This window comes from Thecamonas trahens, assembly GCF_000142905.1.
Source record: "Thecamonas trahens ATCC 50062 unplaced genomic scaffold supercont1.7, whole genome shotgun sequence".
In the NCBI taxonomy this organism is placed as follows: domain Eukaryota; order Apusomonadida; family Apusomonadidae; genus Thecamonas; species Thecamonas trahens.
This window is the reverse complement of record NW_013657673.1, coordinates 80,963-103,634: the sequence shown is the minus strand read 5'-3', so window position 1 is coordinate 103,634 and position 22,672 is coordinate 80,963. Positions and strand designations below refer to the sequence as shown.

Genomic DNA, 22,672 nt, shown 5'->3' with positions numbered 1-22,672 from the left:
ACTACGCCACTCTTGGAGAGTGGGGCAGGGCCGTCTTCGGGCCAGCCTCGTGCTGCCCGTGGCCTCTTCCGGCCGTCGCCAAGAAAGGCCCCCTCACGTGACCGAGCTGGACAGGAGCGGCACGGCCGAGGCGCCAAGGGGAATCGGAACGGCTGGGATCGGAGCTCGGAATATGGCTCGGGTTTGGGGAGCAGGCGTGCTCGCGGGAGAGCCAAGCAGCCGACTGTTGTCGTCGCCTCGTCGTTCTACCACAACCCAGTCAGCGAGTCGGCTGACGGCGCCAGCCGCAAGCAGCGCAAGGCCCGGCATCCGCCGCCGAACACCTCGCCGGCGCGCAAGTATGCTGCACAGGCACGGAGAGCCATCTTTATGTCGCCTCCGAACGATGCGGTCGGCGATGGGCGCGGATCACTCTCGGGCTCGGCCACAGACACTGGCACCGGGACCGGGACCGCCTCGGGCACGCCCGGTTACGGTCCAGGCCTGTCCGCTTCAGCCCGTCGGCCCATTCCAGCCCGACCGCCACTCGCCTCGCCGTTTCCCGCTGTTGGGTCGGCGTCGGCGTCGGCGTCGGGTTTTCTCTCACCGCCGCGCTCTGCGCGGGCCTCGCCGGCGCCGCTCTCGCCGATCTCGCCACTCGCATTTACCCCACCGGCAACGCCGGCGCCGTCGCCACAGCAGGCGCCGCACTTGGCGCGGGCCTCGCCGCAGCACAAGAAGCAAGTGGGGAGTGCGCGCGGGCCGCAACTGCTCTCGTCGCGCGGACCGAAGCGGAGCTCGCCGCCCAAGCGGTTCAACTCGCGCGATGTGCGCGCCAACTACCTGACAAAGCTCGGCATCGACGTGGCGGTGGACAAGAGTAGCAAGACGTCCACGCTCCAGACGGCGTTCAATGTTCTCAACGTGTACGTGGGTCTCGGCCTGCTCTCGAACGCATACGTGCTCCGGCGCGGCGGTGTTGTCTCTGTCGCGCTCATGGCGCTCATCTGTATCGTGTGCAACTACACCGGCAAGATCATTGTCCGTTGCTTCATGCACGCCGACTGGCGTGGCGATGCCGCTGGCGATGCCTCGTATCCGAACCTCGGCGCGGCGGTCATGGGGCGCTTTGGCAAGGTGCTTGTCGAGGTCATCATCTCGCTCGAGTTCTCGGGCGCCGCGTGCATGTGCCTCATCATCATTTGGCAGTCGGTTCATGCCCTCCTCCCGCACGTCTCGATCTGGTACGTGGTTGCGGGCTCGGTCGGCCTCCTTGCGCCAATTGTGTGCATTCGGTCGTTTGCCAAGCTCTCGTTCATCAACCTCATTGGCATGCTATGCTCGGCTCTGGTGACGGCGGTGGTGACTGGGTGGTTTGTGCAGGGGCTGGCGACCGACGAGCTGGCGACGGGCGAGACCAAGGTTGTCGAGTTTGGTTCGTTTCCGCTCATCACGGGCATGCTCCTAGTCTCGCAGTCTGGCCACGCCGCGCTCCCGTCGATCCGCAAGAACATGCTTAATCCCAAGGCGTACGAACGCATGCTCGACGCCACCTTTGTGGTCATGTTTCTCATCTACGCCGCTATGGGCGTGCTTGGCTACCTGCGGTTTGGCGACGGTGCGGACGTGCTCATCACCACCAACCTCATCACCGTCGACACAGCGTCGACGGTGGCGCAAATCATCGGCAAGTTCTGCGTCGGCTTTGTGGCGCTCAACTCGCTCACCACCGTCCCGACCATCCTCACCGTTCTCGCCGAGGTGCCCGAGGACTACTTGCTGCGCTTCCTCAAAAGGCGTGCCGCCGCGCGCCGCCGCGCACACCTCCCGCGGGTTGTCGCTCCGACGAGCCCCGTCCACATCCAAGGCGGCGGCGGCGGCGCGCCGCCGCGGCACATGCTTGCGCTCGACGCCATCGGCTCGCTGGCGGCTCCAGCAATCACCACGTCGTCGTGGCACTTTGTGGTCCTTGCCACCGCCGTCCGCATTCTGGTCTTTGCCGGCCTCGTCGTCCTCGCCCTCAACGCCTACTACGTCCTCGACTACCTCGAGTCGCTCCTCGGCGGCATCTGCTCCATTCTCACCTCGATTGTCTTTCCAGCTGCCTTTCACCTCGCACTCTTCTACAACAAGCTCACCCCCGCGATCCGCCTCCTCGACGCGGCCATCGCCATCCTCGGCACCGCCGCCCTCGTCTACATCACCATCTCCGACTCGTTGTCGCTCAAGTCGCAGCTGGCCTCGCTCAACGGCGAGGTCTCGCTCATGTGAACCCACCACCGCATCACCCCCAGCCCTCCGATCCACCTACCCCACCCCACCCCCCCCCCCCCCTTCTCCCAACACGGAACACGGACTCTGTGCCACACCGGCAACAGCCGAACCACCCACAGGCCGACACCTCACTCTCATACCACTCCACCCACACACCCACACACGCACACACCCCATGTATGGGGCACGCAAACGGATGCTGGGTATGCCCACGCCGTCCACCACCACCAACAAAACCTTCCACTACATCTACTCTGCCGAGGTCGCCGCCCTTAACGTCCGTGTCCGCATGGTGGGCCTTGTGCCGGCGGTGACCGGCCAGCCTGCTGCCACGGCTGCGCCCCCCAACACCAACCCTGCTGCTACGGCTGCCACGGCTGTGCCCGCAAACACAAAACGCCTGCTGCACTCGGACATACATCGTGTCCGGCTCGTCATGATGCTCTCAATCATCCCTATGCCTATGCCTTTGTCGAGGCTCAGCTTTGGGCTGATGGCCGCCCGCTCGGCCTCCCCCTGAAGACCAGAACGGCTGTCATCGCCCCCCCAGACTCGGGATGGGATCAGTGGCTCGAGTTTCCGGTCCGCTACGCCGATTTACCACGGTCGGCCGTGCTTGTGGCCACGTTGTGGAATGTAGCTGCGCCAGAAGCGGCATCACCACTCGGATCGGCCGTCTTTCCGCTCTTCCGCTCAAACGGCGTCCTGGCCAAGGGCAAGCACTCGCTGGCGCTGAGCCCGGCGCAGATTGCCTCGCCGCTGCACGGGTTGGACGCAGGCTTTGGTTCTGGGCGAGACGTGCCGCGGATGGCCCAGCCGCCGCCACCAGAGCCTGGATCGCTCGAGGCCACGTACGCCAATGTGGCGGCTGGCATGCGGGCGTACGACCAGGGCGACGTGCCACGGGTCGAGTGGCTGGATGCTCTTGCCTTTGAGCATGTCCACGCGCTCAAGGCCCGCGCGCAGCATGTGGCCGGTGCGTCCGCAGCTGGTGACACCCTCGTCATCGAGCTCGTCACCTTTGACTACCCGGTCCTCGCCACTCCGCTCGAGGAGGTTGTCGAGCTCGCCGGCGGCCCGCCACCATTTCCGAACTTTGCCACCAACGCCCTCGTCACCGTCTGCGATCCGTTTGTCGGCGTTGACTCCAACCCGGTTGAAGCCAAGCATCGCCGACTGGCTCGCTCGCATCGCAAGGGCTTCCTCGACCACAACCTCAAGCCCAACTCGGCCGAGCGCCGCGCACTGCATGCCATCATCACCGCTCCGCCTACCGCACCCATCTCCGATGAGCACTCGGAGCTGTTGTGGAAGTTCCGCTACGCGCTCGTCTCCAATCCGCGCGCCCTCGGTCCGTTCCTCCGCACCATCGAGTGGTCCGATCCCGGCGAGGTCGACCTCGTCGCCTCGCTCCTCCCCTCTTGGGCGCCCATCTCGGTTGAGCAGGCGCTTGAGCTGCTGCTGTTCCGCAATCCCTCGGTCCGCCTTCTCGCCCTCGACGTGCTCCAGTCGGCCTCGGACGAGAAAATTCTCATGTACCTGCTGCAGCTCGTCCAGTGCCTCCGCTACTCGCCTGCTCCTGGCCCGGACTCGCCACTCGGCCGTTTTCTCCTCACCCGCGCCCTCGCCAACGCCCGCGTCGGCAACTTCCTTGTCTGGTACCTGCAGGTCGAGTGCGAGGACAAGGCGTACGGCAAGATGTTCCACAACTTTATCGTCTCGTTCGAGGCCTCGGTCAACGACGCCCACTCGCAGCTAACGCTGCCGGCAACCGGCGGTGGCAGTGCCGACCCGCTCTCTGCCGGCACCACCCTCCCCCTGCCAACAAGCAAGGTCTCGGGCGCATCGGCGCTGGCAACGTCGGTGGCAGACTCGACCATGGGCCTCTTCTCTTCGGCACTCGCGTTTGTCACCGGCGAGTCGAGCTCCATGCCAGCCGGCGACGCCCACGCTACGTCGTCGCCAGGCTCGTCGACCGGCGGCTCGGCTTCGCTGAGCGGCTCGGCATCCGCCACACCGCTCGCTCCGCGCTACGACATGATTGTCCGCCAGCGCAACTTGCTCGCCCACCTCAACGCACTCTACTCGGAGCTCCGCAAGCAGCGCGATCGCAAGAAGAACATCACCCGGCTGCAGCAGGGTCTCTCCTCGCGCGGCGAGTTCTCGGAGCTGGCAAGCTTCAAGCCGGTCGAGCTCCCGCTCAATCCGGACATAGTTGTCGTCGGCCTCGACGGCGCCGAGTGCACCATGCTCAAGTCGGCGCTCACCCCGCTCCTCCTCACCTTTATCACCGCCGCTGGCGGTAGGTACAAGGTTCTGTTCAAGGCCGGCGACGACCCGCGCCAGGACCAGCTCGTCATTCAGCTCATCCGGCTCATGGACTCGCTGCTCCTCAAAGAGGCGCTCGACCTCAAGCTCATGCCGTACTCTGTCCTCGCGGCGTCATCCAACGACGGGCTCATCGAGTTTGTCGATGGCTCGCACAACGTCTCGCGCGTGATCAAAGAGCACAAGGCCGGCATCCTCGGCTTCTTCCGCAAGGTCGCGCCCGACCCTAACGGGCCGTACCAGATCTCCGAGGCCGTCCTCGACACCTTTGCCCGGTCGTGCGCAGGATACTCGGTCATCACATACATCCTCGCCGTCGGCGACCGCCATCTCGACAACCTTCTTCTCACCGACTCGGGCCAGCTCTTCCACATCGACTTTGGCTACATCCTCGGCAAGGACCCAAGCCGCTGCCGCCGCCCATGAAGCTGTGCAAGGAGATGGTCGAGGCACTCGGCGGCTCGGACTCGGAGCACTACTCGCGGTTCATCTCGTACTGCTGCGAGTCGTTCAACATCTTCCGCAAGTCTGCCCACCTCATCCTCAACCTCCTCCGCCTCATGATCGACGCCAACATCCCAGACTTGTCGTCACAGCCGGAGCGCGCCCTCCGCCGCGTCGAGCAGAACTTCCGCCTCGACCTCACCGACGAGGAAGCCATCCAGTACTTCCAGAACCTCATCGCCGACTCGGTCTCGGCTCTCGCTCCACAGATTGCTGAAACCTTTCACCGCGTCGCTATGTACTGGCGCTCGTGACCGCCGCCGGCTACTACAGGCAGAACATGAGCTCGAGCAACGCGTCGAGGTCGTTCTCCTCTACAGAGTGCACCTCGTTCGTCCGCCCTCCCATAAACGTGATCGACGACGACGAGCTCGCACCCAGCCCGCTGCCATCGCTGCCGTCGGCCGTAAGCTGTGATGGGCCTGGCTGGGCGGCAATCGGAAGCAGGCTGCGCTCGGTCGCATCGGCAATGGGTGCCATCCCTCCCGGGCTGCCCATAGTCGGTGACGACGCCGCAGATCGGATTCGGCGCGGGTCGGCCGCCGCCGGTGGCGAGGCGACGACTGACGCCTGCGCCGTCACCAGCACATCGGCAATCGTCGACCGCTCGATCGCGTTGTCTCGGTGCGGCGAGTGCTGGGTCGAGCCAAAGGAGGCAGCGAATGACATCGAGTTGCGCTTCGACGACCTCGCCGACGACGAGAGCGAGGCCGAGAGCGACGATTCGTCCGAGCCGGGCGCGAGGAGGAGGAGCCCGTCGTCGTGCGAGACGTGGACCGGTACGTCCGGATCGAGCGCAGGAAAGTGTGGCACGGTCGGCGACGGCTTGCCGGACGACAGCGCCGACGGCGAAGCGGCACGGGTGTCTTCGGCGCCGCCGCCGCTACTGCCCTCAGCGGGCAGAGCAGCGAGCCGCAGCGAGACAGCCTCCACTGCCGAGTGAAAAGTGTGCGCGTTGAAGAGCGAGTGGGTGGAGAAGAGCGTGTTGAGCGTCGCCATCCACGCGCGTGCCTCCTCCTCCGACTGCGTGCCAAAAACAAACGGCTTGACACCGGCCTCGCGCGGGACGAGCGTGAACGCTGCCTCCATACCGGACATGGGCGTGAGGACCGCCATCGAGTAGCCGACCAGCGAGTAGGTCTTGACATTGGTCTCGGCCGATGCGTGTTCAAACTCGGGTGTAAGGTACTGCGAGAGCACCGCGTCAACGAGGTTGAGCTTGTAGTATCGCGCCTTCCATCGCTTAAGGAAGCCGACTTTTTTGAAGAGCGTTCCGCGCTTGGTGTGCTTGTCTTCAGCGACAACCGTGTGGAGCTCGCGGGCGCGCTCGGAAGCAATCGATGCCAGCGGGAGCCGCGAAATCCACTCGAGCATTAGCGGCCAAGTCACGACGCCCGACTGCGTTGGGTCCGCCTCCTCGAGCACCATCCGGGCAAAGCCGTGCGGGTTCGACGTCGAGAGCCGCGTAAAGAGCGCGGTGAGGCCGGCGAGCCCAAGTGTGGCCTTGCTCGCCGATGACCGTCGCGACGACGACCAGAGCGAGCGCGACGTCCGCGACGTCCGCGACGTCCGCGACGTCTGCTGCCGTGAGCTAGCATTGTCGGATCCGCGCCGCGCTCTCCGCCGCTTGCTCCGCGGCTGCGACATGCTCGGCAGCGGCGCCGACGGCGTAACCCGTGGGGAGAGGAGGGCGTCAAAGGCGAGCGATTCTGCCCGCCGGAAGAGCGGTGGCGATGATGCCGACGACGGTGAGCCGGCTATCGAGTTAGGCGATGTGCCCTCGATGCCACCCGGCTGTGCCAGCGGCATCCGCCGCGGCGAGGCAAGGTGGTCACCCGACGGCGGCGAGGCCGTTACCGTGCCCAGCGACGAGTCGGCGTCCGAGCCGTCATCGACCGAGCCGAGACCAAACATCATCGAGCCAAAGTCGAGCCGTCGCTGCGGCGTTCGCTCGGCCTCGGCGTCAAACAAGTTGGCGAGGTGCCGCGCCGAGTCGCTGGTGAGCGTCGCAGACTCGCCGGTGTAGTACTGGAACAGCGTTTGCATGCGAGAGGTAAAGTTGGCGCGGTACTCGCCGATGGGCGCGAGGTCGCGCGGAGTGAGCGACGCCGGAAGATCCGGTGGAAGGACGTGTGCCTGCACGAATTCGGCAAAGACCGAAGTGAAGACGCCGGCCTCGTCTGGACATTGCGACGACGAAGAGGCCGAGCCCGAGTCGCCAAACGACGCCGAGCCAGACTCGCCGCCTGAGATCGAGGCCGAGTCATCGGTTGCCGCCATCCGCCGCCGCCGGTCGGACGACGCCGACCTTGCCGGCGGGAGTCGCAGGTGCGGCACCGGATCGAGGCCAGACGCCGCGTGGTTCGGCGAGACGTTGCTCGCTGCGCCGAGGCGGTGGACGAGCGGCGTGGTCTTGGACGGCGAGATGCCACCCAGCGGCGAGTCTGGAGCTGCCGACATCCGCGCCCGGGCGCATGGACGCGCCTGCGACGCCAGCGACGACTCGGGCCCGTCGCGCCGGGCAGACTCTTCCAGCAAGGTCAGCGATGGCGAGGAGAACCGACGCGCAAGCCTAGCCTTGTTGAGAGTCCGGTTCGAGAGCCGCGCGTTGGACGCCTGCGCCGCGCTCGGCGCCTGCATCAGCGACGCGTCGAGCGTGTACGTCACCGTCACCACCTTGTCCGACGTGACCAGAAACGGATGGCTGTGTGGCATGGTCGAGAACTGAAAGGCCGATGCCTCATCCTGGCGCTGGATGGAGACAATGTCGAGCGACGAAGTGGCCGGGCGCGCGTCAGCCGGCAAGCCGGCGGTGTTGACGCCGAGGGACACAATGGTGGCGTGTAGCTCGTTGAGCTCGTCACGGACTAGTGACGATGCGTTTGCCGCCACGTTGCCCGGTAGCGCCGGCGCTTCGTAGGCAAAAACATGGCAGCGGGCGAGAGCTGCGTCGGCCGGCGGCGCCGGCGGAATCTGGCGGGCGCGGGCCTCATTCTGCGAAGCGTGGGCAATCGAGAGCAGCGGGTCGAGCGGGAGCTCGGAGACTGAGACCAGGTCCGAGTCCTTGGACGCCCACGAGAGCTCGAGAAAGTACTTGCAGATGCGGTCAGCAGCAGCGTGAGCGGCCATCTCGATGGGTCTTGCAGCGGTGCGGTAGACGGAGCCCTCGAGGCCATGACCTTCAAACGACTCCATCACTCCCAAAGCATCACCATGACGAGAACGAACAACATCATTGACGTTGAGGAGGGCCACAAAGGCGCCATGCGGCTCGACTTCAAACTCGATACCAGCCACGTTGGCCATGTCCTTGTCCTCAAACTCGACACATGATGGCCAGTTGACCTTTCTTGCCGAGCCGATGGTCACCGCCCGATTCCCGTTCTCCAACGTCCTCCATGAGATGGGCCAGAGTGAGACAGCGCCTGTCCCTTGGCTCACCGATGGTCCGTCATGTCGGGTGAGGCGGAAGGTACAGGCCACAAAGGCCAGAGTCACACGACCCTTGCCTGACCGACGCAGCCACCCGCGGACACCCTTGGCCATGTGAAGGGGTGGAGGGGGTGGGGGTAGGGGTGGGGTAGGGGTGGGGTTTGGTGTGGGGGGAGGAGGGGGGTGACGTGGTGGTGGTGGTGGTGGTGGTGGTGGTGGTGGTGGTGGTGGTGGTGGTGGTGGTGGTGGTGGCGTGGGGGAGTGGTTGCCGAAGGCGTTCGTCGTGGGGTGACTTGGTAGCGGCATATGCCAGTCGAGGCAGCTGCTGGGGAGGGGAGGGGGGGGGGGGGGGGGGGAAGGCAGCACATCACATGTTAATCGATGGAGATATTGATTATTTTCTCCTCTTCTTATGTTCTGTCTCAGCCTCTTTCTCTTCTTCCTCTGATTCTTCTTCCACCCTCCTCCCTCGTTCCTCTTCGCTCTCTCCTCTTGCATCACAACGTTTTTTGCCGCTTGAGAGGCCCCGGGGCAAACTTGCCAAAGGCAGACGGTGGATCGCGCCGGGTGGACGGCGAGGTGGGGAAGGTGTCGTCGTCGTCATCGTCGTCATCATCGAGAGAGAGGATGGACGATGAGAGGGTTGAGGTGATGGACGAGGCTTGCGAGGCGCGGGCGGCGGCGACAGCGGTGGCGGTAGAGGACGAGGCTGCGGCAGAGGGCTGGCGGGTGAGGACTGGGCCAGAGGGGAACGGCGAGGTCGTCTTCATGGCACGGCACCAGGAGCGGAAGGCAGTGCGAGCGGCGTACATGGAATCTGAGGCGCGAGTGCGGAGGAAGATGCGGATGCCGACTTCCTGGAACGACGACGGGATGAGCTGCGAGACCTTGTCGGCGGCGATGGTGATCTTGTCCTCGGACTCAAAGTGGGTGTAAAAGTGGACAAAGTCGACCGGGTTCTCATCCTTCTTGGAGTAGTTGAGCTTGAAGACGTCGACAATGACGTCTGCCGGATCGAGATTGATGAACGAGGTCGAGTGGTGGGCCATGATGTCATCGACGGTAGGGATGGTTGAGGTGGCGTGGGGCGGGAGGACGATCTGGTCGACAAAGGCGTAGAGCTGGCGGCAGTGGAGGCGGGTGAGGATGGCGTGCGCGGTAGCGAGGCCCTTGTCTGCCGCCCGCTCGGCCTCGGTCGCGTTCTCCACCGTCCGCAGGATCGAGTCGGTGAGGCGGAGGTAGGCCTTGACGCCGCCGTCGGCGATGGCGTCGGCGAGCTTGAGGTACGAGTACGCGCCCTTGAGGATGTCCTGGATCATAAACTCGATAGCGCACGAGGTCTTGTGTGTGTAGACCTGCTTGTGCAGCGAGTAGCGGGTGTGGAACATCTGGTAGAGGTTGAACGCCTCCTTGACGTAGAAGCAGATCTCGCCGTCGATGACCTTGCAGAACGAGAACAGCCGCTCAAAGTCGTACGTCGACTTGACGCCGACGTTGTATGCGTCGCGTGCGAGGTAGTCAAGCTTGTCGACATCGATGCCGTTGCGAGCGTTGGCCACAATGTCGTAGAGGAACGGCTTCTCGCGCTTGGCAGCCTCGTCCTTGACGCCCGAGATGAGCTGCAGGACCGAGGCCACGTCCTCGTCGGTCATGTCGAGCTCGTCATACAGATCGTGCTCGTCCATGATGTCACGAAAGATGGCCTGCGACATGTTTTCGTGGTGGAAGCCGAGGTCCGGCTCGAGGTTGTTGATGATCTTCTCAAAGGCGTGGGAGAAGGGACCGTGACCGAGATCATGGCAGAGGCCGGAGAGCTCGACGAGAAAGATATCCCGATCATCAATGCCCAGCTCCGGCTGCTTGCTCGCCAGCGTCCGCACTAGCTTGCCAGCCAAGTGTGAGACACCAAGAGAGTGCTCGAAGCGGTTGTGACTGGCGCCAGGAAAGACAAAGTACGTCGAGCCGAGCTGCTTCAACTCGCGCAGTCGCTGAAACTGCGGCGTGTCGACCACGGCCATGAGCTTGGCTGAAAAGTGCATATGTCCATGAATGGGGTCATTGAGAATCTTCCCGGCCTTGCCCCGGGCGTCCACAGGCTGCGACATGGCTGTTGTTGTACAGGTGGGGAGAGTGGAGGGGTGCTCGCCGCAAGGTGGGGCCGTGAGGGTGAGGTGCTTCGCGCGCGCGCGAGTTTTATCACTTCGCCTGATCAGGTCGCTTGATCAGGTAGCTTGATCAGGTAGCTTGATCAGGTGGTGTGATCGATCGCCGAGGCATTATGCCGGACCACAAGGGGGGGGGGGGGGGGGGGGCTAGGCGATGTTAGTTGCGGCAGAGAGCCATGGGGAGGGTCGGCTGCCTGGTTAATAGGCTGCGGGACCCTGGGGGTCGGCATGGGGTTGGCCTGGCGTCGGCCGAGACTTCCGCGGGGTGCATGGGCTGGGCTAGTGTCATTCTATTTGGTGCCCCCCCCCCCCCCTCCCTGCCCCCTGCCCCGACTTGACTACGCAGCTCTCACCTCACTCGCGAGTGACATGGACGCCACCTCGATCCGTGGCTGCTTTGCAGTCTCTGCAGCAGACGGTGAGCGGATTTCGTCCATCGGGGAATGGTACGCTTCCTTGCGATGAAGGTGATGATGAATAGTGATGTGCAGGTCATGGATATGGATACGGCTATGGCTATGGCTATGGCCATGGCTATGGCTATGGCCGTCGGCCGTCGGCCGTGACCGCGTCCGTTGGCGCCGGACAGAGAGCGACTCATCGAGGTGACGTGACCGGGGACGGGGAGGGCGGGAACTAGGCGAGCGTTTGCGGCTGCGCTTGTGGAACATGGCCATGTGTTGGATGAGGATGAGGCCGTGCTGAGCGAACTCTGTGAGCTCCCGTTGTCGTACCAGGGCTTTGTGGCTCGGCTGCTCCTGAGGTTCTCCTCGGCTCGCTCCGTCGAGGTCGACGCCACCCTCCGGCATCTCTTTGCCAACGTGGCCGACATTACCGAGCTGTTTGAGTTTTGGGAGACAGAGGCGTTCTCCAAGAACGAGACCAGACAACTTCTGAGACTCCTCGAACAGCTCTGCGCAGAGAACGCCTCGGTCGTCGCCTCGATGCAAGAGTGGAAGGATCGCCTTGTCGGCGAGCACGGAGAGGAGGATCTGGCCACCCTGTTCTGGGACAAGCTCGACGACGACGAGTACGACCGCCACGGTGGGGCCCACAGGCTTGGTCTTGTCGATGCCGGTGGGAGTTCGTGGTGGCTTGCTGGTGATGGCGACGAGGCCGGTGAGGCCGGCGCATCAGGCGCCGCCCGCGCCCGCCGCCATGGCGCCACCGCCTACGACTATCAGCTGGCGCACCGGCGCGAGATCGACAAGTACCTGCACTCCATTGCAGTCAAGCGAGTGTACTATCCCAACTACGAAAAGGTGGTCGAGCTCGGGCGCTCGGCGCTCGGCCGCGAGACTCTCGGCTACGACCTCAACAAGGACTTTGAGGTCCACGTCCTCACCATCCGGCTCCCGTGCAGGTCGTCGAGCCTGATTCGCAAGCTCTGCAACCGCGTCGAGGCCCTGCGTCAGCTCGCTTTCTCGCCACACTTTATCGACTATCGCGGCGCCGACGAAGACGGCATCGCCGAGCCAGCGCCCGGCGAGGAGCCGTTTGGCCCACAGGGCGCTGTCCTGCACTTTTTCGAGCACGTCCCGGTGGCCATGCGGCTGACCGAGCTCGTAGCCAAGTACGGCACGCTCTCAGGAACGCAGTACGTGATGCGGGTCTGGTGCCGCTCGCTGCTCACTGCACTGATGGACATTCTCTACATGTGCACCCTCCGCCTCGCTGCCGTCCCCACCGTCCACAACGTCCACATCGCTGACGATGGCCTCCGCATCCTGCTGTTTGACCTCGAGTGGCTCTCGGACCGGCCCCAAGGCAAGAGCTACCACACGTCGCTCGAGGACGAGCTGGTCAAGGCCTTTGGCCGCATGGTCTTCTACATGCTCACCGCTACCGACCCCATCAACGCCGCCGACCCGCATGCCATGCCCTCAATCCCGCTCGAGCCGTTCCTCCGCGGCATCCTCCGGTGCTGCCTTCACACCGCCCGCCGCCCGCGGCTCGTCGATCTTATCAACCACCCGTTCTTCCATGACGCCGCCACTTTTGCCGACGCCGACGTTGCTGGCGAGTACCGGGCGCTCATCCACCGCGACGGGCCACCGCTCTGAGGCTCAAGAGCCCGCTCCACCGCTTCATCTTCCTCTTCTGAGCGAGGCGCAAACAGTTTAATGCCGAGCGTGCCGGGACGGGCGCGGGCCGCAGCGGACCGCGCCTCCGCCCTGCACGGCCGCTAGCTCAATTGCTCCAGATGTGGATACGGCCACTGTTGTCGCCGGTCACAATCTCGTTGCGCTCCTCGTTATAGAAGAGGGCAGTGACATCGTCGAGGGCGGCCGCCTGGGCGGCGGGCCCGGCGCGGTCGTCAGACTCTGCAGCGGGCGAGAGGCCATCCTCGGGCGCAATCTTGCCGATCGAGGCGCCGGTGAAGATGTCCGAGACGTTGATGGAGCCCTTGGCGTTTCCGTGCTGCTTGCAGTACGAGATGATGGTGTCCTGCCGCGAGTTGATGTAGATGTTGTTGGTGTGCGTGTCGAGGAACTGCAGCCGGTGGTCGTCAAACTTGGTCACCAGCTCGCCGCGGAAGTTCCACACTGCAATGGACGACTGGAGAAAAGTGAGGAAGAGGTGGCAGTCGTAGAGGAAGATAAAGGCCTTGGGCGTGACAAACTCGGTCTGGGAGACCTCCAGGATCTTGGACGACTCCACGTCGACGATCTGCAAGTTCTCGTTCTCCTGCTTGATGAGCAGCTTCTCGTTGAACTGCTCGATAAAGTCGACCCGCTTGTTCCGGTGGAGTAGATGCTTGAACTCCTTCAGCACCTCGCCAGTCTCGATGTTGAGGATCTTGAGCGGGACGTGCGAGGTGGTCCGCGGGTAGATGAGCAGCATGATGCCCGGCGAGATCTTGATCTCCTGAATCCGCGTATCCTGCACCTCGTACAGCAGCGTGTAATTCGACAGGTCCCACACCTTGTACGTTTTGGACGCCGCAGAGTACGTCAGCACCTTGGCGTTGACGTCGTCAAACTCCACAAACCCGGGCCACCGCAGCGACTCGGACTCAAAGAGCGCAAAGCCGGCGTCGGGCTGCCCGCGCGCAATGTGCTCCAACGGCGTCGTCCGGCACCGCAGCGACGAAAAGTTGTCCGTCCGATACACAGACACAGTAATGATCGACTTGTTGACCTTGTTGTAAAACAGCGACCGCACAACCTCGGCAGGCGTGATGTTGAGGTAGCACACCCGCGTCATCGTGTCTGCCCCACAATTTGGCGCGAAACTCCAATGAGACATTTCGCGCACTTTCTACTCGGCGCCTCCCCTCCCTGCCCTTGTTCCTACAAACCAGCCTACCCTCCTCCCCTGCCCACCCTAGCGACTCCCCACCATCATACGGGTCAAACAGCCCATAGGCATACCCCCTTCCCCAGTTTCCCTCCTCTCGTCTTCCTCTTCAACCCCACAGCGCCCGCCGTAGGGCGGCTGGGGGGTGGGGGGAGGTGGGCGCGGGCGCGGGCGCGACACGACGAACCGACCGGCCAGGGAGGGGGGGGGCCCAGGAAGACGGCACGTACCTCTGTTGAAAGCGGCGCAGACACCATGGCGGGTAAGGGCGAAAATGAGCTCGCCCGCAGCAATAATCTCTGCCACCCGAGAGCGTTTGCGGAGGAAGGAGAGCTTGATCTTGGACGTCTCCGGGTCGTACGTGTCCAAGGCGCCCTGCAAGGAGAAGCCCGAGAACGCCGCACCCTTGGACGTCTTCTTGATCCGCCGAGCTGCATCACGCATCAGCTGGCGCTCCATGACGTTCCGCATGACTACGCTGGAGGCACTGGCATCCAGCTGCCGTCTGCGCCCGCGTCGGTAGTCAGCCATGGCGGTGAGAGTCGAGTGGGTGGGGACGGGGGAGGGCGGCGCCACGGCTGGTCGCTGGCGGTCACTGGCCGATTGGCAGCAGCGACGGGGAACCGGCTCGATCCCGGCCGGAACTTATCCATAGAAAGATGCGATGATGTCTTGATTGCAAGATGCGGTTTGCTGGCTCGCCTACCCTCTCCTCTTCCCCTACCAACGTCTACCTCCTCTGCAGGATAGACAATGACGCCGATGGTGGCGGATGCGGTTTCCCATAGCAAGCGCAAAGTGAACGTCCCATGGATCACGATGATCAGGATTGGTTGTTGGCATCACAACCGTGCCGACGCTGGGGACGACAATCGGTATGCTGTGTGCACACTCACCATCACACACATCATAAGCAAAGGAAGATTGTGGACAATTGCGTCAACGATTCTGATCGGTGAAAAGCGCTTTATTCCCATTGTTATGGGCCCGTCTCTGTCGTCACAACGAGGAGACAAACGGGCGGACGCGACACAGCTGAGGCGCGAGCAGAGTAGCACACGTGACTCTCGAGGGGGACGATGGCGGCGAGTCTGGGACGGACGATGATGCGAGGGGCGGTGTACTGGGGAGCTGTGCCGCGTGCAGTGCCGCGTATGGTGCCGGCGGCTGGAGTGGCGGGCGGAGGGCTGGCGGCGCGGGCGCTGAGCACGGCGACCGGCCCGCGGGCGTCCGGGTTTGGCCACTTTGGCGGCGACAGCGATGGAGGGGCCGAGGGCAGCGCACGAGTCCATCCGCTGGCTATTCCGGGCAATGCGCTAACGCGTGTGCCGATCATGGCGCGAGTCATGTCACTGCTCTGCTCAAGCTCGATGAAGCGGCTCCTGCCGCCGCCGTTCTGGACACCCGGCGCGCTCGAGGCTGGAGCGCTGGCGGCGTTCCGGGCGCTCCTCGCCGACCCTGCGCTCAAGAGCTGGTCGGCCAAGCCGCACATGTTTGACGTCGAGTTTCTGTCCGAGGTTGTCGCGCCCGGTGCGCGGAACGAGACCGTCCCGCCGGTCCTTCTCTCTGCGCCGCTGGTGGAAATGATCCGGCCAAAGGTCAAGGTCCGTGCGGTGGGCGCGGCGTTTGGGGCCGCCGATGACGATGGGAGCCACACTAACGTGTGGGGCCTTCGAATGCCGACGCAGACCATCGGTGAGTTTGCGTCTGAGCATGGGTACGCGCCGACGACGCTTGCGAGCGTTGTGGAGGAGTGCATGGCGGAGTACGCGAGGTTCGACGTCCTTGTCCGCATCGACATGCCGGTCATGCTCGCACTCGGCGGGCCGGGCATCGGCTCGTTTGCGGCCGAGGGCCCGGACTTTGAGGCGATGATGCGCGAGGCAAAGAGCTTTGGGCCGTTTAAGGTCATGACTGCCAAGGGAATGGGCGGCTCGGGCGGGCTCGGGACCCGGCTCCGCCACGAGATTGTGCTTTCGCTCGAGCTTCCGGCCGACGAGCCCAAGTGGGTGGTGTCGGACGTCAACCACGCGCTGGGCGTCTTTGGCGGCTATCTCCGCTCGCGCATGAATGCGGTCGAAGAGCTCGGTGCTCCGTAGGTGTGGGAGGCTCGCAAGCCAGCGTTCAATGCGGCGCTTCGGCGTCGTCCTCAGGCGCAATGTCCGAGAACATCTCGACAAGGAAAGAGTCGACAAGAGCCTTGAGCGCAAAGTTCTGCACGTTCATCGACATGCGCTTCTTCTTGGGCGCCACCCGCTGTGACGCCGTGGTTTTGCGGACGAGCTCGTTGCAGACGGTCTCGCGGGACTCGAGCTGGTTAAACTTGGCATACAGCTTGAGCGCTTTGCGAATGACCGGCTGCAGGAGCGGCATGCACCCGTCCGGACACTCTTCATCGGTGCACTGCTTCATGTGCTTGAGCGTGCTCTTGTCAAACTCGAGGATGACGTTGGCAATGTCCTCAAAGTCCGACTCGTCCATCTGGTCTTCGTCATACTTGCTCTCCTTCTCACGCTCCAGCTCGGCGAGCTTGCGGGTGCACATCTCGCGCAAGTCGACCCGCTTGCGCCACCGCGCCTGGAACCCGGTGTCCGACCGCGGCCGCGTCAGCATGGCCACGTCGGTCTGAATTACGTGCCCATTGACGAGGACAACGTCTGTTGCGGCCGCCGCCCCGCCGCTGCCGCCGCCGTTGGCACCAAAGGCGCTGCCGCCGGCCGCCTCTTGCGCTTTGAAAGCCGCAATCTCCTCTTCCGACATGGTCAGATCAACCGGCGGCCCACCCGACCGGCGCGACACCGATCGCCGGCGCCCGCGACGGACCGGCGCCTCTTCTGTCGTGGCACTCGGCGGCGGTGGGCCTGCCGCCAGCGCCGCCGCTGCTGGATTGCCTGAAGGCGCAAGTGCCGTCGGCTTGGGCCGGGAAGCCGGGCGAGATGGTCTCTTCGGACGCGCAGGTGGTGCCTGCTCTGTGCTCTCCTGCAGTTTCTCCTGCGAGTTTGCTGCGTCTGCCGTAGGCGGCGGGCCGAGGTCGACAAACGGCGGAGGGCCTGAGACAGATTGCCCACGTCTGCGGCCAGCACTGTAGCGTTTCAAGGCAAGGGAGGTGTGAGAGTGAGGAGGGAGGAGGGAGAAGGGAGGGGGGGGAGGGAGGGAGGGAGGGGAGGACAACAGCTTGCGTACCGCATGGTGGGTGTCGAGTTGGGAAAGGGGTGGGTTGGGGGTGGGTTGGGAGTAGGGGGGGGGGGGGGTAAGGGTGTGGCGGGGTGTGGCCAGGAACGCGTGCGACGGAAGGGCTTCACTTGCCACGGGGTAGCACGGGCGGTGTGTGTGTGGCACGGAGTGTGGGAAAGGAGGAGGAAGGGCAGGGAAGGAGGGGAGGGGGGGAAGAATAAAGGAGGAGGGCGAGAGGGAAAGTGTGGGTGTGGGTGTGGTGGGTGGGGTGGTGCGAGTCATGGTGGGTGTGGTGGTGGAGGACGGTGACCTTGGCCGGTGCTTGATCATGATCGTGATCGTGTTTGTGTTCGGAAACGGGTAGGTGGTTCGGCGGGCGGTGGTTGGGAATGGGGGGGGAAGGGGGGGGGAGAGGGGGAAGGGGAGGCGGGCAGCGGCTGTGCGGCGGTGAGAGCAACTCGACTCGTACAAGGAGAGCCATGGCTTCGGACTCGTGCGTGGGGCGGACCGGGACGGCAGCAGCGGCTGGTCTTGTGGGTGGCGGCATGTTTGGTGCTATTAGTGTACGTGGGGCGGAGCTGTTGCCGGTGGGGTGGGGAGTGGCGGCCGAGAAAGGCCCGTAAAATTCGGATGCGCGGCTGGCGGGAGGGCAGGTCGTGACCTGGCATGGAAGGGAGCGAGGGGCGCATATGCTGTACTCTGTCCACACTCACCAACGTTATGCATTTGTGTGGCTGTTCCCTTGTGTGTTGTAGGCTGCATGGAACGACGCGCCCGTGCTGCGTGGCCAGTCTTCGGCGGCGCTGCGCAACTCGTTTGGCGTCATTCGGTAGGTTTTGCAGGCATGCGGCGGGAGGGTGTGTGTGTGTGGGGAGGAAGGGCTGACTGGACGACTTATGGTTGGGGTGTGTGTTTATGTATGTATGTATGTATGTATGTATGTATGTGTGTATGTGTGTGTGTGGTTGTGTGGTTGTGGTGTGGCTGGCGGCGGAACGTTGCGGACGGGGCGTGGGCTGTGGGCACTCGGCTGTGGGCACTCTCTGTCTGGGCCGCGGACGCTGGACGGTTCTGGGCTCCGTGGAGTGGATAGGTCGCAAGCGCTGCTGTTTGCATCCGTGAGTGCGGTGTTTGCGGCGTCCGAGTGCGTTGTGCGGTCTGTGCGGAACAAGAACGATGCATGGAACGCGGTCATCGCCGGGTGCGCGGCTGGGTCGACGCTTGGTGTCCGGTCGCGGTCGCTGGGCGCGTCGGTGGCCGGCTGCGTCTCGCTCGCGGCACTGATGGCGGCGGTCGAGGCGACGGGCGGCAAGCTGTACCCGGCACACACAGAGCCTGCGCCGTCGTACGTGGTCGACCCGAAGGCCATGGAGGAGTAAACATTCAGGTAGGGGGGAAGGATGGCTTTACAAGTCGCGCTGCCATCTACAGCTCGTCATGGCCGCCGGCGAGGGCAAAGCACCAGTAGGCCATGCGCTCCGAGACCGGGTGCGAGCCGTCGCAGAAGCCAGTGGGCAGGTGCTGGATGGGGTTGTCGTAGATGTCGATGACCTCGAGGTCGGAAAAGGTGCCGAGGTACTCGGGAAAGTGGGAGACTTGATTGTAGTGCATGTGGAGGACCTTGAGCTTGGAGCAGAGCTCAAACGACTTGGGGAACGAGGTGATGTCGTTGGACGAAAAGTCAATCTCCTCCAGATTGCGCAGGTTGCCGATCCACGACGGGAGCTCAGTGAGGCCACACGACCAGATGGCGAGCTTGCGCAGGTTGACGAGCGAGGCCAAAAAGTTGGGCAGCCGCGGGCCGATCTTGTTGTTGCCGATGTCGAGGACTTCGAGCTGGGTCAGGGTGCCGAGCGAGGTCGGGAGCGAGGTGAGGCCAGTCTCGCGCAGGTCGAGCTTCTGCATCGAGGTCATGGAACTGAGGACGTTGTCGGGAATCGACTTGATGTCGTTGACGTGGATGTTGAAGAGCTCGAGCTGCGGTGCGACGGCGGCAACAGCAGCCGGGAACTCGGTGAACGAGTTGTGCGAGAGGTCAAGGCGGCGGAGCTTGGAGAGGCCAGCTAGAAAGTTGGGCGGGAGGCTGTTGAGCCGGTTGTGACCGAGCGAAAGGTACTCGAGGTTGGGCAGCGAGCGGAGGTCGGCCGGCAGCTTATCGCTCGTCAGGTAGTTGCCGTGAAGGTGCAGCTCCTTGATGTGCGACATGGAGAGGACGACGGCTGGGATGGACGAGAACTCGTTGTTGGAGAGGTCGAGGTCATCGATGTGGGTCCAGTGGTTATACAAGTTGTCCGGGAGCGAGTGCAGCGCGTTGCCGGCAAACGAGACCAGCCGCACGTTGCGCAGGTTGCCCACAGACTCGGGAATGGTGTGGATGTCGTTGTCCCACAGACCAAGGACCTCAAGGTCGACCAGGTTGTCGATGCAGTCGGGAATGGTGGCAATCTCGTTGTGCGAAATGTGCAGCTCCTTGAGCGACGTCATCTCGCAGATCCACGACGGAAGCTCGTGCAGCGAGTTGTTGTACAGGTTGAGGTACTCGAGCTGCAGCGACGCAAACGAGTCCGGCATCTTGGTGATGCCGTTGCCGTGCGCCGAGAATCGCTTGAGCTTGGGGAACTCGGTGGCCAGCCACTCGGGCAGGACCTTGAGCTTCATGTACGAGAGATCAAGCACCTCCAGGCTCTTGAGGCCCTTGAGCTCCTCAGGCACATGCTCCCACTCGTTGGCCCACAGCGAGAGCTCGCGCAAGTTCACTAGGTTGCCAAAGTTGAACGGGAGCTCGTCCAGATCGTTGCCGGTCAGATCCAGCTTGGTCAGGTGGGTGAGGAGCCCGACCTCGGCAGGCAGGTACTTCAGGTAGCAGTCCTTGAGGTCAAGCACCTCGGACGGCCAGTCTGCTCCGCGCATCCGCGTCATGATCTCCTGGCACCGCGGCGTCGCCCCCATGTACGACGGATGTCCAGCCACAACGTTCACCACCACCATCGCCATCACCAGGACGCCAAGCAATACGCCCATCGTCATCTTCATGTTCCGCATCTGTATCACTGCCCCCCTCCTCCGTTTCGGTAAGTGGTGCGTAATGGTGTGCAGCGTGCGCGGGGCAGCGTGCGGGTGGGCGGGCGGCACACGGCTCGTGAGGTCAGTGGTTTGAGAAGAGCGTCTGTGACAAAAAACAGAGTTCGAAGCAAGGCGGGGGAGGGGGGGGGGGAGTGCAGGGGAGTGCAGGGCAGGGCAGGCAGGACAGGCAGGACAGGCAGGGAATGGAGGAGGACGGTGACTAGCTGCATGGGGAGGGGCATACCTTGAGGTTTGTGTTCAAATTTGGAGTCGAATGCCGGCTCTGCAGAGGTGTTGGGGCTTGCGTGACTTGGCTGGTGAGAGAAGCGAGTCTGCCTGTCGTGCTGGGTGGGGTGATGGGGTAGATTGGGGAGGCGGGGATGGGGATGAAAGTGTGGGTTTGGGTGAAGTGTGTGTGTGGGTGGGGGGGGGGGAAGGGGGAAGGGGAGAAGGTACAGAGATTGTAATTACATGAGGATCGCTCTCCTGGGATTGGGCTCAGCGCAGGAGCGACGGGTACGACGGCATCGGTCCGGACATCGGCACGGAGATGGAGCCAGAGCGCAACTTGGGCTTGTGGCCAAGACTGGAGTTGGGGTTAGGGTTGGGGTTGGGGTTGGGGTTAGCATGGGGGACGGCCGATCGGCTCGGTCCGCGAGAGTTGGAGCCCGGTGGTCTATGGCTGGAAGGGTAGCCGCCGGAGCGGACTCTGGCAGGATGGATGCTGTGCGGGCCAGGTGGCGGTACGCCAAACATCTGCAGCGGATGCAGCGGCATAGCGGCGAGCTTGAGCTGCATCTGGCGCATTTCGCGCTCGTGCAGGGCCATGGCCCGGGCGGTCGAGCCTGATCCGCTGCTGCGGGGCGCCCGTGGGCCGTGCTTAGCCTTGGCAGCGTGCGCTCGGCTACGGCCGCCGCCATTGCGCATCGCCATGTTCGACTCTGCTACAGTCGCGTTGGTGATGTTGGCAAAGGCTGAGCGCGCGGGCGATGCAAGCTCCTCCAGGGCAAGATCGCCGGGCTTTGGCGCTGCAGCAGCAGCTGCGACAGTAACCTGAATCGAAGACGGCCTGTTGGGACGGGGATCAATGAGGAGAACATGGCAGAGTGGAAGATTGACCTCGTCAGCAAAGGCCAGCGCCCGGGGCTTGGCCTCGGCAGGGTGCGGGGGATCGGAAAGTGCCGCCTGGGAGAGGACACGGTGCTTGCGGGCGGCGGCCGATTCCTCCACAACCAGCACAGCAGCCTTGGCCTCAACCCACTTGGCGTGCTTGTTGGCGTAGGTGTTAGCAGCCAGCTCGCGGGTGCCAGGCGACATCATGCCCATGACCCGACCCCACTGATCACCACCCTCGGCACGAACCGGCGAGCCGACAGGCGACGGCACTCGAGCCCGCGGCCTCTCGCGCAGCCTTCCACTTCCACCTCCAGCAACTCCCCGCGAGCTGGCCACCATTCCCGGATACACAGACCATCCACTTCCACCTCCATGCATTCGCCGCCCTCCAGACATCCTGCTTGCCTGGACTCGAACCCAGAGAAGCTTGTCCCTCCTTCCGTCCAACCGCCGCAAACTCGACAAACTCGACAAACTCGACAAACTTTAACATTTTTACGGTACGGAATGGACAAACTCGTCCGTCGCGCAAGCCGCGCTCCGCGACGCTCCACAGACGTCACAACGTCCATGGATTGTTGTGAAAGAGTAGTACAATGTGTTATTGGCTGCCACAACAGAAAACAGTCGGCGATGCAGAGATGGACGCCGCACGCAGCGCAAAAGGTCCGCGGCCGCGATCGCTTACCATGAAGCCTCCGGGCAGGCGAGGCAGTCGCGTCGCAGAGCGGCTTGCTGGGAAAAGTGGTGATGACGAGCAGCCGCTGCAGGGGACGCTTCCGCTTGCGCGACAGTGCAGAGCTGACGGCATCGGCGCTGGCGGCGAGGGCGTCGATGATGTCGTAGATAAAGCCACGCGAGTCGTGGCGGGGCGTGGGCTCGTGTCAGCAGAGAGCACGTACGCAGCGTCCAGAATCCAGTACACGATGGCGTGCCACCACTTGCGCGGCCACGCCGACCGGCAAGGTCGTCCGTCGCAAGAAGATCCACAACATCCTCGCGCTCTCCCGTCCGACCGCTGTGGTCAGCTCTGTCATGCTCTCCTTCCCGGTCGTCGGGGTCGTCAACGACAAGCTCCGCACCGTCCGCGCCCACCGCTCCTCCGGATCGGCGTCTACGTATCGGCCGGTGACCTGGAGGTCAAGCGTCACCGAGTTGTTCACTTTGAGACGCGCAACAACGCATCCGAACGACCGTGCCGTTAAGGGTTAGCGTTTTTACTCTTCTGACGATCATCATGGTCACCATCACCCTCGCCTTGCTGGCCGGACATCATTGATCCGACATCGCCTCCCATCGCATCGCATCGCATTGTACATACCTGAAACTGTACATGC

The 22,672-nt window shown here is 63.7% G+C and overlaps 12 protein-coding genes across 12 annotated transcripts; 6 read left to right on the top strand and 6 right to left on the bottom strand.

Moving 5' to 3' along the window:
* Positions 1-172: 172 nt before the first annotated feature.
* Positions 173-2,262, top strand: AMSG_01773 (amino acid/polyamine transporter II; the record flags this gene model as incomplete). Its single annotated transcript, XM_013905833.1, has 2 exons — positions 173-181; positions 220-2,262. The coding sequence occupies 2 exons, from the start codon at positions 173-175 to the stop codon at positions 2,248-2,250; spliced, it is 2,040 nt and encodes a 679-aa protein (XP_013761287.1). The 3' UTR covers positions 2,251-2,262.
* A 166-nt stretch (positions 2,263-2,428) lies between these two features.
* AMSG_11665 (uncharacterized protein) lies at positions 2,429-5,007 on the top strand (the record flags this gene model as incomplete). Its single annotated transcript, XM_013906017.1, has 2 exons — positions 2,429-2,563; positions 2,821-5,007. 2 exons carry the CDS (start codon positions 2,429-2,431, stop codon positions 5,005-5,007), a joined length of 2,322 nt encoding a protein of 773 aa, XP_013761471.1.
* A 14-nt stretch (positions 5,008-5,021) lies between these two features.
* Positions 5,022-5,339, top strand: AMSG_11664 (uncharacterized protein; the record flags this gene model as incomplete). The annotated part of the gene is made up of 1 exon (XM_013906016.1): positions 5,022-5,339. One exon carries the CDS (start codon positions 5,022-5,024, stop codon positions 5,337-5,339), a length of 318 nt encoding a protein of 105 aa, XP_013761470.1.
* A 60-nt stretch (positions 5,340-5,399) lies between these two features.
* AMSG_01771 (uncharacterized protein) lies at positions 5,400-8,631 on the bottom strand (the record flags this gene model as incomplete). The annotated part of the gene is made up of 2 exons (XM_013905832.1): positions 5,400-5,412; positions 5,438-8,631. The coding sequence occupies 2 exons, from the start codon at positions 8,629-8,631 to the stop codon at positions 5,400-5,402; spliced, it is 3,207 nt and encodes a 1,068-aa protein (XP_013761286.1).
* Positions 8,632-8,877: 246 nt separating this feature from the next.
* AMSG_01770 (SAM domain and HD domain-containing protein 1) lies at positions 8,878-10,622 on the bottom strand (the record flags this gene model as incomplete). Its single annotated transcript, XM_013905831.1, has 1 exon — positions 8,878-10,622. The coding sequence occupies one exon, from the start codon at positions 10,620-10,622 to the stop codon at positions 9,015-9,017; it is 1,608 nt and encodes a 535-aa protein (XP_013761285.1). The 3' UTR covers positions 8,878-9,014.
* A 429-nt stretch (positions 10,623-11,051) lies between these two features.
* AMSG_01769 (uncharacterized protein) lies at positions 11,052-13,296 on the top strand (the record flags this gene model as incomplete). Its single annotated transcript, XM_013905830.1, has 2 exons — positions 11,052-11,113; positions 11,323-13,296. 2 exons carry the CDS (start codon positions 11,052-11,054, stop codon positions 12,743-12,745), a joined length of 1,485 nt encoding a protein of 494 aa, XP_013761284.1. The 3' UTR covers positions 12,746-13,296.
* On the bottom strand, positions 12,789-14,517 carry AMSG_01768 (uncharacterized protein). Its single transcript, XM_013905829.1, has 2 exons — positions 14,213-14,517; positions 12,789-13,894 (listed from the first exon to the last, which is right to left on the bottom strand). The coding sequence occupies exons 1-2, from the start codon at positions 14,511-14,513 to the stop codon at positions 12,873-12,875; spliced, it is 1,323 nt and encodes a 440-aa protein (XP_013761283.1). The 5' UTR covers positions 14,514-14,517; the 3' UTR covers positions 12,789-12,872.
* Positions 14,518-15,088: 571 nt separating this feature from the next.
* AMSG_01767 (uncharacterized protein) lies at positions 15,089-16,310 on the top strand (the record flags this gene model as incomplete). Its single annotated transcript, XM_013905828.1, has 1 exon — positions 15,089-16,310. The coding sequence occupies one exon, from the start codon at positions 15,089-15,091 to the stop codon at positions 16,079-16,081; it is 993 nt and encodes a 330-aa protein (XP_013761282.1). The 3' UTR covers positions 16,082-16,310.
* On the bottom strand, positions 15,871-17,211 carry AMSG_01766 (uncharacterized protein). The gene is made up of 2 exons (XM_013905827.1): positions 17,166-17,211; positions 15,871-17,064 (listed from the first exon to the last, which is right to left on the bottom strand). The coding sequence occupies exons 1-2, from the start codon at positions 17,168-17,170 to the stop codon at positions 16,107-16,109; spliced, it is 963 nt and encodes a 320-aa protein (XP_013761281.1). The 5' UTR covers positions 17,171-17,211; the 3' UTR covers positions 15,871-16,106.
* A 424-nt stretch (positions 17,212-17,635) lies between these two features.
* Positions 17,636-18,554, top strand: AMSG_01765 (uncharacterized protein; the record flags this gene model as incomplete). The annotated part of the gene is made up of 3 exons (XM_013905826.1): positions 17,636-17,719; positions 17,912-17,985; positions 18,250-18,554. The coding sequence occupies 3 exons, from the start codon at positions 17,636-17,638 to the stop codon at positions 18,533-18,535; spliced, it is 444 nt and encodes a 147-aa protein (XP_013761280.1). The 3' UTR covers positions 18,536-18,554.
* Positions 18,547-20,189, bottom strand: AMSG_01764 (uncharacterized protein; the record flags this gene model as incomplete). The annotated part of the gene is made up of 1 exon (XM_013905825.1): positions 18,547-20,189. One exon carries the CDS (start codon positions 20,187-20,189, stop codon positions 18,582-18,584), a length of 1,608 nt encoding a protein of 535 aa, XP_013761279.1. The 3' UTR covers positions 18,547-18,581.
* Positions 20,190-20,717: 528 nt separating this feature from the next.
* On the bottom strand, positions 20,718-21,570 carry AMSG_01763 (leucine-rich repeat protein; the record flags this gene model as incomplete). Its single annotated transcript, XM_013905824.1, has 1 exon — positions 20,718-21,570. The coding sequence occupies exon 1, from the start codon at positions 21,543-21,545 to the stop codon at positions 20,718-20,720; it is 828 nt and encodes a 275-aa protein (XP_013761278.1). The 5' UTR covers positions 21,546-21,570.
* Positions 21,571-22,672: the final 1,102 nt, after the last annotated feature.